Source organism: Amblyomma maculatum, chromosome 10 (assembly GCF_055883805.1).
Source record: "Amblyomma maculatum isolate TAMU_Amacu chromosome 10, ASM5588380v1, whole genome shotgun sequence".
NCBI lineage: Eukaryota > Metazoa > Arthropoda > Arachnida > Ixodida > Ixodidae > Amblyomma > Amblyomma maculatum.
Genome location: NC_139353.1, coordinates 165,504,591 through 165,521,057, shown reverse-complemented (window position 1 = coordinate 165,521,057; position 16,467 = coordinate 165,504,591). Strand labels below are relative to the sequence as shown.

At 48.2% G+C, this 16,467-nt stretch overlaps 1 protein-coding gene across 2 annotated transcripts in view; it reads left to right on the top strand.

The window, feature by feature from the left end:
• The window catches only part of LOC146177848 (BTB/POZ domain-containing protein KCTD3), a 178,325-nt gene extending 162,659 nt beyond the window's left edge, over positions 1-15,666 (top strand). For both annotated transcript variants that reach the window (XM_084580612.1, XM_084580613.1), the window contains 3 exons: positions 5,265-5,397; positions 9,928-9,976; positions 13,374-15,666. In XM_084580612.1, coding sequence (XP_084436738.1) covers positions 5,265-5,397; positions 9,928-9,976; positions 13,374-13,621 — 430 coding nt within the window. In that variant the 3' untranslated portion in view covers positions 13,622-15,666. The remainder of the gene's footprint in view (positions 1-5,264; positions 5,398-9,927; positions 9,977-13,373) is intronic.
• The last annotated feature ends 801 nt before the right edge of the window (positions 15,667-16,467 follow it).

Below are 16,467 nucleotides of genomic sequence, written 5' to 3'. Positions count from 1 at the left end.
CGTACCTCGACCGCAAGATGTCTTGCCACAACAGAAAGATAGTTTTGCTGCTGGACTAGTGCACCGCCCATCCAAAACAAATGACACTACAGAATGTTAAGGTGGTGTTCCTGCCCCCGAACGCAACAAGTCATTTGCAACCACTGGATGCTGGGATTATAAGGAATGTTAAGCACCATTTCAAAGCTTTGTTGGTGCGCCGCCTCCTCGCAAAGATTGAAAGGAAGGACGCGAATCTCCAGATCACTCTTCTGGACGCTGTGCATTTTCTTGCAATTGCCTGTGATCGCGTCGTTCCTACGACCATCGCCAATTGTTTCGCGAAGTGTGGGGTTTTATATCCGCTGTGGCTACTGCCTCGCAAGTGCCAGACCCGATTCCCATCGATGTCTGGAATCAACTTGACGTCGACTTATGCTTCGACGATTTCGTCACCACGGATGACGACCTCGCCACCTGTGGTCTCCGCACGCTTAAAGATATTGCGGAGGAAGCGTCATCACAGCCTGGCATTCCATGCAGTGATGACGATGACAACGACCAAAGCGTTGATGACCCACCGCCGACGGCAGCAGAAACGATGCACGCCATCGATGTTCTGCGGCGCGTTGTGACCTCCGAGTCTGTGCGGGAGAAGACAGCGGCCCAATTTTTCAGTTTTCAAAACTCTCTGTTATCAGATCTCGCGGAAAAGAAGGTGCAGAAGGATATACGCGATTTCTTTCAACGAAAATAAATATTTCGTACCTGTTGGAAGGCTTGAAAACAGATTTTGCTCATTTTTTGGTGATACGAAATTTCGGGTGATACGAAAATTTTCGTCTCCCTTTGAATTTCGTATCACCGAGATTCTACTGTAGCTGAAAATGGTCTCACTATAAATATGCATGCTTTTGTTTGTATTCACATAATTTTGGTTTTTTGGGAAGTGTTGACTTTTTTTTATTTACATAAACAATAAAGGAGAGAGGTTCGTGGCGCATAGTAGTTCTGGCTACTCCTTTCCACCAAATTTATAACACCTGGTTTATTTTTATAAAATTTCTTAAGTATAATAACTGGTTCACAATAAAGGTCAAATGTGGGCTGACGGAATTGGTCCGGTGCGTCTTTCAGTGGTTGGTCGTGGAGGGCGAATACGTCTAATTGGTCGAGAAAAGCGCTCGTCGTGCCCTTGTTGAGATGCCGGTATTCTTCAGTGAAGTTTGTTACCAGAACCTGAGCTTGTCCTCTCCGGAATTTCGCGATGCCTCTTGCGATGCCGACACCTCGTTCTAAGAGCAATTGGATATTTCCTTCGACGATGCCTTCAGCGGTTTCTATGTCTGTGCTACCTACGCTGACTGCGACGCTTGATCGGGGCGGGGCGGTCAATTCTTCGCCGAGGACGTTTAGAGCGACGTGTTGCGTCGAAGTCGTTGTAGCAGGTATGGCATTGTCTGCAGAGAGCTTGATGAGCTTGAATTGGAGGTCGATGATAGCCCTATGTTCATTTAGGAAGTCCATGCCTAAAATCACGTCGCGGGAGCACTGCTGCAAGGCCACAAAGCTGGTGGGGTAAGTACGCCCATTTACGGTTATTCTTGCAGTGCATCGTCCCGATGGAGTAATCAGGTTGCCACCGGTGGTGCGAATCAGCAGGCCATCCCAAGCGGTGGTAACTTTTCTGAGCTGAGAGGCTAACGGTCCACTAATGACTGAATAGTCAGCTCCTGTCTACTAGGGCAGTCACTCTGCGACCGTTTCTATCAACTTCAAGGTCACTCGTTCGCGTCCTCGCATTGCACGTGGGCCTTAGTGTCCGATCTCGGCTCCGTCGTTTCTTCAGGTCATGGCCGGGGCATACCGTTGTTACTTCGCTGGGCGGCGGTGTCTGCTTGCACTCTGGTCGTGTTGTCGTCGATGACGTCGTGTGGAGCAGTGGTGAAATGGCTGCGTCGTCGTTAGTGGTCGGCGGCGGCGGAGGATGTTCGTCTTTTCGCCATTTTCGCCAGAGCTAAGGTTGCTCCGTTTAGTTTCCCCTGCGCGGGCTTGGGGACTTTCCGCGCACACTATCATCATAGTTACGTCCTGGCGACGCAAAGCGGGCCCTGTACGGCGATGGAGACCTGAATCGACGGCTTGGTGGCGCAATCTCACCGCTACGCAGATAGTTGTCGATTTCTTGCGGTCGTTCACCTGGGCGTGGTCGTGGAGCGTCGACTGCAAATCCGCGGAGACCGATTCGTTGTTACGGGCAGTGCCGCAGAATGTGGTCGGCCTCACCACAGTGGAAGCATAATGGCCGGTTGTTCGCTGTCCTCCATGCGTCGCACTTCCTGGGGCTTGCTGGTCACTGGTAGGCTTGGCGGGCGGGGGCCAAGGGGCGGTTTTCAGGAACAGGACGGTAGCGGCGAGGGCTCGGAAAGTCATCACCTCGGGGCGGAAGGCGACGTAATGCAGCAGCGTAGTTCATCGCTGTTGCCTCTTTTGCTGGAACAGTCGCAGCCGTCGCTTGAGGAACGCCGAGCGCCTGCTGGACTTCTTCGCGGACGACGTCCGCGAGCGTCGCCATCTGCGGTTGTTGCGATGATGGCATCAGTTGGCGGAGCTCCTCTCGCACGGTCTCCCAGATGAGGTCCCGAAGGTGCTCTCCGCTTGTAGATGCGCTGGGGTAGTGGCTTGAGTAGTCCGGTTGAAGTGGTCGCTCGTAATGGCGCATCCGGTTGTCCAGCGTCTTCTCGATGGTAGACGCTTCTGTTTCAAATTCCGCCATAGTTTTTGGCGGATTTTGCACAAGACCCGCAAAGAGCGACTCTTTAACGCCTCGCAATAAAAGTTTGACTCGCTCACCTTCGGTCATATTAGGGTCGGCGCGGCGAAAGAGGCGCTTCATCTCCTCAACGTACGCCAGGACAGTCTCGTTAGGGAGTTGAAGTCTTGGCTGAAGGAGGGCCTGGGCTCTTTCCTTTCGGACAACGCTTGAAAAGGCAGTCAGAAACGCTTCCTTGAAAGTCTCCCAATCCTTCATAGTTGCCTCATGATTTTCGAACCAAACTCGGGCTGGTCCTTGAAGAACAAAGTAGACTTGTCTAAGTTTCGTGACGTCGTTCCAGCCGTTGAATTCTGCCACACGATCGAAAAGGCCCATCCAGTCTCCCGCATCTTCATCCGGTCGTCCATGGAAGCAGGGGGGGGCTCACGGGGCTGTACGCAAACAACCGGTGCTGTAGGCTGGGCCATTGTCAGCGTCGATGCCTTCCGAGATCGAATGGGGTCAGGCAGCAGACCGTGTTCGGGTTGTAGGCCTTGGAGTCGGCGGCTGGCTCGGTGACCTGTAGGTTGGTCTTCCAAGGCAACAGGAATAAGGCTGAGGTCTTCGCTTGAAGGATCAAGGGCAGCACCTCCACCAGATGTCACGTGGTGGTGACCAGTGTCGATGACACAAATGAAGACGCAGGCTTGATGGTACGGAAATTAACTCTTTATTGGGCTGACTTGCGTCCGCAAAAGAACTAAGCAACTCGGCGGCGGCGATAGCAGCAAATGTGTTTGTTGATCGTCGAACAAAGAATGCCCGTCACAGTAGTCAACGCTCAATTTACAGGCTGCTCAGAACAATCTAGATAACGTCGCAAACAGTTACTAGCACAGGCTGGAACATTGTAGAAAGACACATGAGTGGCCGGAATCTTCGGGATAGACCTCGGTGCATCTTGCGCTACAACGAAAACTGATAAAGGTGTGACTCGCGACATCGAGCATTAACAAAGAATACGGAACTGCTACGCGATCCAGAATCAGTGATAAGGCCGTATGCCGGCGGCTGTTAAAAACAACAAATACAGTTTTGAAGGTTTCGCGGCAATAGTATCTGTCACAAATGTTTTGTGGACACCTGACCCACGCTTTAAGGGAAGGATTGAAGGTGGGAGTCAAAGCGGAAAGAGAGAAAGGGATGCAGTAGTGGAGGGCTCCGGAGTAATTTTGACCACCAGGGGATCTTTAACGTATACTGACATCGAACAGCACATGGACGCCTCTTCTTTTCGCCTCCATCGAAACACAGCCGCCGGCAGTCAGGATCGAACCCAGGTACTCCAACACAGTAGTCGGAGTACCTCTTAACCACAGCACCACCGCGGCGGGGTAAAATCGGCCCAGGAAATGAAATTTTACCTAGTTTGCAGGCTTTGTCTCAAAAAACATCACCTTCTTTCTTATGCACAGTTTCTTTGTTGCTTTTATGCAGTCCAGGCAATGCGTGCCGGCATGAAGTGTGAACCGCAAACAGAACGCGCGGCAAAAGACCTAGTCCGACCATGTGAATGCCATCGCTTGAGATAGGCACGTGCATACGGCTACAGATAGCTTTGCTTATTTGTGTTCCATACTTCGCTTTGCCACTGAAGCGCCACGTTCATTCTGTACTATCTGGTGCAGTGCAGTTTCTCATGTGGCAACGGTTCTCGCTCCCGCGAGTGTGAAGCGGGCGCTGAAACCTCCCCAACAGCGTGTTGATCCTGCTTCCTTCATTGCTGTGTTATCAGCACCAGGTTGTGGTGCGAAGAAGGGGCAGATAGAATAGTGAAGCTCCATTGCACATGCTTTGAACAGCTACCCTAAAAGCATTGCACCGGCGGCATGATGTCATGAAGCTGCTCTTTAATTGGCTACACCTGGCAACAATCAGCTAGAAGCACGCCCGGTGAGCGAGCGCTGCGTGTCATCTGCTCGAGCAGACGACGCGTCTCTGCGTGCTCGAAAATTGAGTTATTTGTTTAGTCAGCATTGCGAAAGTTTCTACTTGCTCAGAAGTCAGGGTGCACATATCGGAAGGGATTGAGGCCTTGTAATGTTGATTTAAGCGGGAAATTATCACCGCGCGCGCCAGTGCTCCATAGGCACGCCAGCAGAACCAGCGGAGAGGATGGCCCCCGGAACATATGCTGCCCTTGGCTGCTGCTCTCTCTTCCGGTCACACTAAGCGGCCGGGCCGTCGGAGCACCTCTCTTTCTTCCACCATGATCTTACATTTGTAGTGTGGCAACATTTTTGCCCAAATGGCAATGCAAAAAATGGCTACTTTGGGAGACATTTTGCCCATAATTTGGCAATATGGACTCAAAACTCAGTAGCAACCCTAGCAAGTTTTCTGTTGTTGTTGCACACCAGGAATGCAATGCGTCTCAGAGCCCTGGCACAATGAATTTCTTTGACTGTGCTTGCCTTTGTCTTACTACAACAATCACTTTGAGGAGGCACCCATGAACCCCCTGTTTCAGGATCTGTGTGATCAAGTCTGTGGACGGCACGACAGTGACTTCCTTCTGTGTGCACGAGTGCGAGGGCTCCAACCGGATGGGCTCTCGGCCACGGCGATACATCTTCACCGGCCACAGCAGTGGGGCGATACAGGTACACCGCAGTGGGTTTTCTCTTGTTTTGAATGATTGAGAAACACTTTTTGAACTGACACTGCATTACGTGTCTAGAGAGGGCAACCCTATGTTATGTTCTGCTATGGTTGCCTATCTAACCTGACACTCCCTGACAGAACAGAGAGACGTGGTGAACTCGGTGATTAATCACTTTCACAGATGGCATGAGATGACTGCCATGTGTTTTGTCCTGGAAGCTTTCAGTCTTTGTCGGTGTGTGCTGTGCCCTCTCCCTGACCTGTCTGCCAGATTGCTGAGGTAATCGAGCATTACAGCTTGCCAGAAGTAGCTGAGTGGGCTGCTATGAGAAGTCTGTTTCCAATATGACAAGCTAAGTTGTCAGCTTGCCTTCTATGGGCAACTCTGCACTTTGTGTATGCCAGAAGCATTATCCATCACCTGTTAGGGACTTAACTGCTGGAGAGATTATTTTGTGAAGAGTTTTATTATTCCTTGAGAGAAAAGTGAAGAGGTGCATTATTTGGTTACTGGCAGGTTAGCTTCTCAGTGTTTGCACGAGAGCACTGTTGTTTGTGTCCTTGCAGAGCTCAGCCCCTCTTTCTTTTCATGGTCACAGGCAGATACTATATACACATGAAGGGAACAATGCAGTGTATCCATCAATGCAGGTCATTTGCAAAATGGGTGCCATTACAGAAGTCCAAAAATGTTTCACTAGATGGATGCAGACAAGCTCCTGTTCATGTTTGTTGACCGTTTTTCTGAATTGCACTTCTGGCATGGTGACAAATCTAGGCCTAGCCTGATCAACCACCCCACTGCCAGCTGCAGTTTTGTGTCTGAATGCCCCAATAAGGGGCAGAGGAATTGGGTACAATGCGTGATGGGCAACAGTAGTGCGCTGCACCAGTGCACAGTTGAGCATGTCACTGCCTGAGCTTCGCTTGTAGCCTCTTGTGTGTGGGTAGTGTGGAGCCTTGCAGAAATATAGTAAAACGCGGTGTCTACCGACCGGGAAAACCTTCAAAACCGTGGATTCGCAGCGAATTTGGATAATCTGGAAAAGCTCGTGGAAAACTCGGGGGAATTGGTGCTTATATCAGGAAAAATTAGTTGCAGTTCTATTTAAAGAAAAATAAACTCACTATAAGAGCCGATTGGTATTGGGTTGTAAAATAAGGCGTTACGCGTCTCTATTCAATGACCACCAGCATTCTATGTTATGCTGTCAACTGTAACATCCCAGCAAGGCAGCAAACAGTGCAGCGGCACTAGCAGTGCTTTGAATTTCGAAAGCAGACACTTCCTCGACGCTCTGGCCGGTGGCAGAGCACTTTTACTAATGCGCTTTTTACTAATCATACATGGGCTGTTCAATGGCACCCTTGTTTTTTCTAGTAGACAGTGAGAATTTGCAGCACTTCTGATTTCCAATGGGAGCAATGCAAACCCCAAATGAACTCTTCCTCCCTGTGCACCACCTTGATGGAAACGTCCATTTCTGCCACCACTGGTGCACGCATGCAATGCAGGCGGTACAGCTTTGGTACCGGGAAATATAGTTTCCCGCCCTATGGTGTGAAATTAAAGAAAATCACTTTTCTACGAAAAGGAAACTTTACAAATCATGAACTTCGCCGCTCCCCATGTTTCGTCGACCGAAACTAGCCATTGTACCGGAACACACAAAAACGATGATGATGAGCGGACTCCGCCCCTACCGCCACCTCGTGGGGCGGTAAGGAGGCTCATTCTAAAACAGAAAAAGCGCTTCATGCTTCAGTCAGCGTCGGTGTGTGTAGGTGTTGTCGATCGAGTTGGCGCGAGTAGAGTCCGAAAAGTCAAATGGAGGTTGCAAACTGTCCGAAATTTCGGTATTTGTTATGCATTACGGCCTATGGGAAAGGTGACGGTGCCGTGAAGCAGTCCGAATAATCGAGTATGTCCGAATTTTCGGAGTCCGAAAAATCAGTCGGCGACTGTAGTAAATAAAAAATATCTTTCACAGTGAGTATGCCTTGAAGTCATTTTGAAGTCACTTACTACAATAACACTCAACAATTTGAAAAACCTGTGTGGTAGACGGCAATGCACTTGTTGACATTGTTTTGCCTTGGTGGATGGAACTGTGACGGGCAATAAGAGCTGAAAATGCAGCTTTTTAATGCCTTCCTGCAACCTCAATAATCTTACAGGGTTAGTATGAAATCCTAGAGAATTAGAACTTATGCAATCTTGTGATTTGTAAAGTAAAATTGAGGGCATATTTCGAAGTAGTGGTCTTATCATCATCATCAGCCTGACTATACCCACTGCAGGGCGAAGGCCTCTCCCATATTTCTCCACTTAACCTGGTTCTGTGCTAGCTGCATCCATTTGACCCCTGCGAACTTCTTAACCTCATCCGCCTACCTAACTTTCTGCCGCCCCCTGCTACGCTTTCCTTTTCTTGGAATCCAGTTTGTTACCCTAAGCGACCATCGGTTATCCTCTCTTCGCCCTACATGTCCCGCCCATGCCCATTTCTTCTTAATTTCCACTAGAATGTCGGTAACTTTTCTCTTTCTCTGACCCACTCTGCACGCTTGCTATCTCTTAATGTTACCCCTACCATTTTTGTTCCATAGCCCTCTTCGTAGACCATAACTTAAGTAAAACTTTCTTCGTTAGCCTCCACATTTCAGCCCCATAGGTGAGTACAGGTAAGATGCAACTGTTGTATACTTTCCTCTTGAGCGATACCGGTAAGCTGCTAGTCATAATCTGCGAGTGCTTGCCAAATGCGCTCCATCCCAATCTTATTCTTCTTGTTATTTCCTTTTCATGGTCCAGACCTGCGGTTACTGCCTGTCCTAAGTAGACATATTCGCCTACTACTTCCAGTACTTCGCTACCTAATGTAAACTGCTGTTCCTTCCCGGGGCTGTTGAACATTACCTTAGTCTTCTGCATATTGATTTTCAAGCCTACCTTTCTACTTTTCCTGTCTAGGTCATCAATCATTATTTGCAATTCATCCCCCGAGTTGCTTAGCAAGGCAATGTCATCAGCAAATCGCAGATTACTGAGATATTCTCCATCTACCCTTATCCCTAACTGCTCCCATTCCAAGTCTCTGAATACTTCCTCTAAGCAAGCTGTGAATAGTACTGGGGAGATTGTGTCTCCTTGCCTAACACCTTTCTTTATGGGAATTTTGTTACTTTTTTTATGCAGAACTATGGTTGCTGTGCAGCCACTATATATATCTTCCAGCACTTTCACCTCGTCTACCCCCTGATTTTGCAATGCCTGCATCACCACCGATTTTTCAACTGAGTCAAATGCTTTTTCGTAATCAATGAATGCTATGCATAAGGGCTGGTTATATTCCGAGCATTTTTCTGTCACCTGATTGATGGTATGGATATGATCGATAGCAGAGTACCGTTTCCGAAAACCTGCTTGATCCTTTGTTTGATTGTAGTCTAAGGTTGTCCTGATTCTATTAGCGATTACCTTAGTAAATACCTTACACGTAACAGACAGTAGGCTGACTGGTCTGTAATTTTTAAGGTCTTTCGAGTCTCCTTTCTTATGAATGAGGAAAATGTTTGCATTCTTCCATGGTTCCGGTACCGTCGATGACACCAGGCACTGCGTATGCAGGGTGGCCAATTTTTCTAGCACGATATCCCCCCCCGTCCTTTAGCAAATCTGTAGTTATCTGATCCTCTCCAGCCGATTTCCCCCTTTTCATAGTTTCTAATGCTTTCTTGACCTCGTCCTTCGTCACTGGAGGAATGTCTGACTGTTTTTCCCTGCCGCTAATCTCATTACGGTCCTGACTACTTTGGCTACTGTAGAGATCTGTATCGAACTCCTCGGCTACTAGTGGTCTGCCCCAGCCCAGTTAACTTTAGATGCAGCATGGAATGCTCGATGCCGATTGTGCCGTAAACCAGTGGGGCAATGGCTTCTCGAAGTCACGAATTGCTGCCACGAGTGATGCTGATGTCTCACTGTTCTCCAGGCCCAGAACTCCCAGCTCACTAAAACACTGTGGTGTGGCTCGGAGCCTGCAGCATAGCCATGGATACCATTGTTTCAAAATACTGAGGTCTTGACCTTTTGTCAAGGCATGTACACTTGTCACTGCATTTTCTTGCACTTCATTTTCTTCTTTTTGCGATTGTTTTTGTCTTCGTTGTCATCTTCTCCACCTCCCGAAAATACCACTGCTGTTCTTTAAACAGCAGTAAAGAACAGCAAGAGCTGCTGTTCTTTAAATCGTCATTAGTTCGAGTTCATCGGGACCATGCAAATTGTCCAAAATAACTAAGTTAACTGGCCTTCCCAATTAACCCAACACAGCAAAAGAAAAAAAAAAGTCGAGCCCAGGCTGAAACATTTATTGCAGAAACATGCTGCTGGTACCCAGCACTTCATTCAACTATGTGGAACGTAGGAGGTCTTGAACTGCGGCTTTACCAGCATTTCCACTGAGCTTCCCAGTGGGCACCCAACAGAGCAGCTGCCTCATTGGTGTTCCTCTCTTCCCTTTCAGATGTGGGACTTGACTACGGCCCTGGATTTGGCCTCCAGAGGGGAACCAGGTAGGGGCCAAACTACGTTTCTTTAGGCTGGCTGTATAGTAGTGTCCGCCGTCTGTTTAGTGTTGCATACCGTGCCCTGCATTTAAACCTGCAAGTGGGTGTTTTTCTGTAAAATGCTCAGTGCCGTAACAGGGCTTGGTCACTGCTGCGATGTGACCATGTGGGCTTGGTCACTGCTGCAGCAGTGACCAACTCCTGTTCTGTGCTGGTACCATTTTGTGCTGGAAACACGGTAGCGGGAGGGAAACATGGAATTACAGGGACAAAAATTGTATTGAGATTGGGACAGAGTCTGTGCAGGAAACACCTAAAAAATTGGCACACTCTTTGGGACAGTTTGAGTGTCTTAGAGCTTTTTTTCTTTGCCTTCAGCTCTGACAACATGATGTGTCAGCATAGTTTTAAAACCGAACTGCATCTTCTAGCTTTGTAAGGTGCATGAAACAGGAGCATTCCTAGCCTCTCTTTAATGAAGTTGTGAAAAGTAAACGCTCGTAATTCAGCCTTCAAAGTACCAGCAAAAATGTCCAAGTTATCAAAAAGCTGGAATTATCAAATGGACCTGTAAAAAATGCCACAGACCATTTGCATCTCAACAATTTTAACTAGTGAACAGTTGCACGATGCCCGTCTGCATTTGGGATCTGGGAGTGTCGGAAGGTGTGGTCGTGAACATGTGCACAGTCAGTAGTACGACGGTATCCTTCCTTTCATCACTCCAGGCATCACCAGATGCCTCCATATAGTGGCAAAATGGAAAGCATTTGGCAGTCTGATCTTTTCGCTTTATTGCTGGTCACTTCATTCGCAACAGGGGCACCATGCAGGCATCCAGAACAGCAGCTGGTTGGTGTTTCATCTTATAGCAACAGCACACAGGAAGACTAGGGGAGAAGACTACACAGTGGGTTTTCAAAAGGAAGCTGAAAGTCACCTCCTTGTGTCGTCGTCACCTCCTTTTCCAATCTGCATTTTGTGCTGTTGCTACAAGATGCAGACATGTGTCAGCAGGTGGCGGCACCAAAACCAGCACTTGTGACATGGGGTCTCCCGTGTCTTTTACTTCTGCCATGCGCACTTCTCTCCTCACACAACCTGATGTCTGGTTTCTGGAGCCACGTTGGTGGGTGTATGCAGGCAGATGTAAGGAAACTGCATTGCACTGAAGTGAAAGGTCATTATATAGTCGAGTCCACTTATAACGATACCAGTTTTAAGGGGTATAGGGTCACGAAGAGTCGGACACGACTGAACGCCTGAACTGACTGACTGACTGACTGTTACAACAATGAAAACTTGCTGTACCGTCCACTTTTGTATGTTTTCTATGGTAAAATAACCCGCTTATAGCCCCCTTGCCACATTATCGGTTATAACAATGAAGTCTGGCGCCTAAGTTCTCGTGCCAAAAGGTAATGGAATGCGAAATCCTTGAAAAGAAAAAAAAAAAAAAGAAAAAATTCCAGCTGCTGCATTCTTCCCGCCGCGCGCTCATACAATAGAACCTGCTTTCTGGCCTTCTCCGCATTGTAAGCCACGCGCGCCTGTCTCCTACTGCCCTTACACCCCTCGGAACACAAATGGACTGCGCGCATAGCTCTGCGCCATCTGCGCTGCGCCACCCTCCGAAACACAAATAGACTTCGCCAACACGCTGACAGCGCTGATCCGCTGATCTGCTCAATCACCCGCTCGCCCCTCATTTTGCGCAGTTCTGCAAACGGATTTCGTTGTTTGTGCAAGTTGATTGCGTGAAGTAGTCGGTCCTGGCCACGCGGTTTCTTCGTCTCGTTTGAATTGTCATCCAAACGGAAGATGGCTGATCCACCCGCTGATTATCGGACGACGTTGCCGGTGAAAAGAAAGCGCACGGCTATCGATTTGGAGACGAAGTGCAATATCACGAAGGAGTACGCCCTATCGCATCCGACGGTGTCAACGATCATCCGCTCCGCTGAGAAGTTCGACTAAGAAAAGTCCTCGTTTGACAGTGGGTGCAAACGCGTTCAACAAGGCGCCTGATGACGACAGTGACGGCGACGACAGCGATGATGACGCAGCAGGGCAGGCTGCCTCAACGTTGTTCTCGCAAGAGGCCCTGCAATTGATTCAGTCCCTCTGGGGCTTTGTTTTCGCGAGGGTCCTTCCGCTGCACTACGTGGTGTACATACCTAGATGCCATGGAGAAGGATGTCAACACGCTTCGCGTGAGGCAAGCAAGGTTAACGGACATGGGGTTTTCTCGTGCAAGCCAGTGAGATGTACGTAATGAGATGCTTGTGGCGATTTCACCCCAGGGACCTTCGTGCCCCAATCTCCTCTGCTTTTAAATAAAAGTTTCGTCTCTCTCTCTTCACCCCAGCATTCGGGATTTCTCTAGCTGAGGGGCAGCAGCGGCAATCTTCTCATATTTTTTACAAGACCCCTTTTGGGGCCGTCAGAACGATGTCTCGGCGGAGCTCGCAGATCACTTGCCGTCCGTGACCCCTCTCTGCAGTTGTTATGCTTTTTTTCGTGCAAACCGTTTATAACAATTATCGATTATAACAATGGAAATTTCGTGGCACTTGAATATTGTTATAAGTGGGCTCGACTGTAGTTAAGTCGTTACAGGGTGCCCTTGTTCACAAATTAACCTTTGTTAGAAACAACAGAACGAAGAAGCCACACTGCATTTGGAAAACTGTGCAGTAGGGAGCCCCTAATCACTTTCCGGATATTGTTTTCTTGCTGAGACGTGCCTGCGCTCGCTGGTAGGGCGGAAGAGTCAACGAATGTCCAGTAAACGCCAAAATGTATAGTTGTGTTTTGGCATTTTGCTTTCGTATCAGCATAGCCATTGCAAATGTGTTGTGCAGTGTGCCGATGAGGACCTAGGCCGGTGACCTTTGCATGACCCCGTTCATAATTGCACTTGAAACTGTAGATGAGGACAGGGCCACAGCTGTAGGTCATGGATTTGGATCCCACTGGTAGCCTGGTTCACTTTTATTCTTTTGAAGTTGTCTTCTACGCAATGAATTACACAGTTAATCTCCCACCATAATGAGCACCACATGGAAAAAACGGAATCTGCATTCCGTAGCCTTTCTTCTGCTTCCATGTTGGCTTCTTTCATAACTGCTTTGGCCCACGTGCAGATGCTGATCAATGCACGGTGAAACTGTCCAGTTTTGGAACTCAAAATCAGTGTGCGCAGCTCCAGCATTGATATTTTGGAACGCAGCCAACAGGAGATAAGCAAGTTTGTCGCTTGTGGCATTACGCGACACCCACACAAATGCATTAGAAGTCCACAAGTGGCGAACTCTACCCCTTACCTTTGGGTCTTGGAATGTGACTGCTTGTCAAAGAGCATAGACTCGAGACAATGGTACTCTTCTTTTCTTTTTGCCAGCGTTTGTGCACGGTGGGGGCCCCAGTCATGCAGAGCTGTTGCGGCTTCTGGAGCAGTGTGACCTGACCAACTCACGCTGCTCGACGCCCTGCATCAGTCCATCCCCATCACTGCTGGGAGGTGCGGCAACACTGGCACGCCTGCGTGCAGCCAACCTCGTGCTGCTAGGACAGGCACACGCCCATGAGGAGGCAGCCAGCAGCAATGTGTCGGGACTGCCCGAGGACCGCCGAGTGACGCGCTGCTGATGAGCATCAGTGGACAGGACCACTTGTTCGCTGCTCGCTTCACCTTTGCATCGTGGCATTTATCAACAAGCTGGAGTTCATTTCACACATGCAGTGGCAGAATGGTGGTGCCTGTTTTGAATGGTGAACAGTGTGGTGCTTGTTAGTTATACAACTTTTGCAGCATTGCTGAAGAGGGATGGTTCTTGCTTCCGGTGCATATCCCACTCACTGTCCGTGCTAGATGCCTCAATGCGTGCAAGTTGCCCCCTTTATTGGACTGGCCGCAGGCATGGCTGTGCTTACACCACCATTACGCATGCCGGTGCTGCGCTTTTGACCATACACAGCTGTGCTGTGTGCGTGTTTGTTGCATACCCCACTACTGTTGGAGCATGCAGCTCATCAAAGTAGTGTGTGTGTGTGACACTTGAATGTGAGGAGCATGGAGAGCATGCTTGCGCTGGTACACCTCAGCACGCGCAAATGTCACTGATGGGACGAACCTGCAGCTGCTTGGGCACTCACCATACTAGCTACAGCGAGAGTGTGCGGCTCATAATGGTCTTGGCCTAAATATCCACGACAGGCTTCTTTACTGGGGCTGGGTCTGCATAGTACAGGGGTGCTCGCTTGGCACGTACAGTCGCCCTGAACCCGTTGCTCATAGTCACTGGCCTTTGCGTGTCATGACCTGTGCAATACTGTTTTCTTAAATGTCGTTGCTTCTATAGCCACTGTGTATAAATACCAGGGCAACATGTCTTTTTCTGTGTTGCGCTGGTACTATATACACATAATGAAACACCACACTTCTACCTTACTGTATAGCCACAGTGCCTGCACAATAGGTGCTGAGTAATGCCCAAGTGTGAATGGAGGAAGCTTTTCTTCAGCTTCAGTTTGGAAGACTGGATATTGTCACATGTGAGGATTCTCTCTATTCTCTGTTCTTCCAGTCGGTACACTAACTGTCAGTACTATATTTGCCCAAGCATTGTTATTTCTGGCACTGTTACTTCTGTATGCTACGGCGTAGCAACAGATGACATTTTTTCGCTGTGCAGTGTGTGTAGATCATTGGGTTTGTGTTGTTACATCGCAGTGCCTCAACTTGATGCAGATGTAAGTTGGTGTGCATAAAATGCGTTTTCCCCTTATCGTGACGCACACCTTCCGGAGAGCCCATTAGAGGCATATGCATTCATTGCATTATGTATTTCTATGGCACTGGCTGTCATGGAACTCGTATGACTGGCATATTATTAAGGCGCGGAGGGGCAACTGAATATCACCTGCACGTCTTCCTTTTTAATTTATCTGTACCAAGGTCTGCCTTGTCATCTTTAATAAAAGTAACTTAAATATGTGCATGCACTCTGCTTTGCAGCTGTCTGGTCACTAGTGGCTGAATAGTAGCAGCTCTTTTTGAAACTGAGAAGACCGAGATGTGCCGAGGATGACTCTGCTGAAACAAAGCTGTTTGTGATGCAGTGAGCACATACTAGTTGGTCACATTTGTAGCACAGGTGTATTAATATAAATTTTTAATCGGAAAGCAAATACACCTTTTAGAAATTGGCTGCAAATTGGACATTTTTTAACAGTTTTAAATACACGAGTTATAAATTAAAAATTAGCAATTTTTGAGAAAACAGCGCACACCAATGTTGCATCCAAAAGGTCTGCCAGGCATGGTTCCTGCCAAACAGTGATTGCTTAAAGTACTATTTGCTAGGGGCCAGGTTGCAGTCCAGGTTGGCTGTTTTTGCTGGGTTAAACAGATATTCGTTGCACTGCACCCTTTTCTGTAGTACTGCTTTCTATTATGGGAGGAAGGAGTGCTCCAACTAATGCAATGCGATCAACTCAAAGGGTTCATGAAGTACCCAAAGTTTCCCTTTCTGCCAAAGATGCAACAATTATTACAATATTGTTCTTGTTTTAAGTAGACTGAGTGTACACTGCCAGTATTTTATTCCCTGTGATGAGCCCTGTGGTGAGAAGCATGAAGAGCTAATAGTGTTAAAAGAGATGCAAATAAATATATTGTATACCCTGAAAAAGTCAGGTTCATTGATGTCTCAATGCAGCAGCACCAGATATTGGCTTATAAGACAAGGTTTATGATCCACATGATCGGTCAATCGAAGCTTAAATTAGGCGCAAGAAGACCTTTCATGTCATTCAGAAAAAAATCTCTAAGTGGCACGCTAATAATGCTTACACATTTCATGCCTCAGTCCCTCGGCTGGAACACATGAACAATGCACATGAACTTGAGTTTGTTGACTGGAGGGGCCGTGTGATGTTCTTTAATGACAGCTGCCAGTTCATCATGCGTCTGCTAACAATATAAAGGTCATCATTATCATCATCAGCCAGACTATACCCACTGCAGGGTGAAGGCCTCTCCCATTTTCCTCCAATTAACCCAGTCCAGTTCTAGTTGCATCCACTTGACCCCATTCCTGCGAACTTCTTAATCTCATCCGCTACTTAATTTTCTTCCCCCCCCTGCTACACTTGCCTTCCCTTGGAATCCAATTGGTTACTCTTAGAGACCATTGGTTATCCTCTCTCTACACTGCATGCCCTGCCCACGCCCATTTATTCTTCTTAATTTTGACTAGAATATTGTAACAGGTATTGTGCGAAACGTCCAGGCAACGCCCTGAGCCTAGAGGACTGCCGAAGAAGTCTGAGAGCGGTCCGAGGAGCGGTCTGAGCGCGGTTCCAGGCAACCAACTTCGTCGTCTACACCAACCAGCAACCACTTCATCGTCTACGCCAACTAGTCACTGATTGTCTCCACTTCGTCGTCAATTATAGTTTGTACCACTGCCCCCCTCCTCTGTAGCATCGAC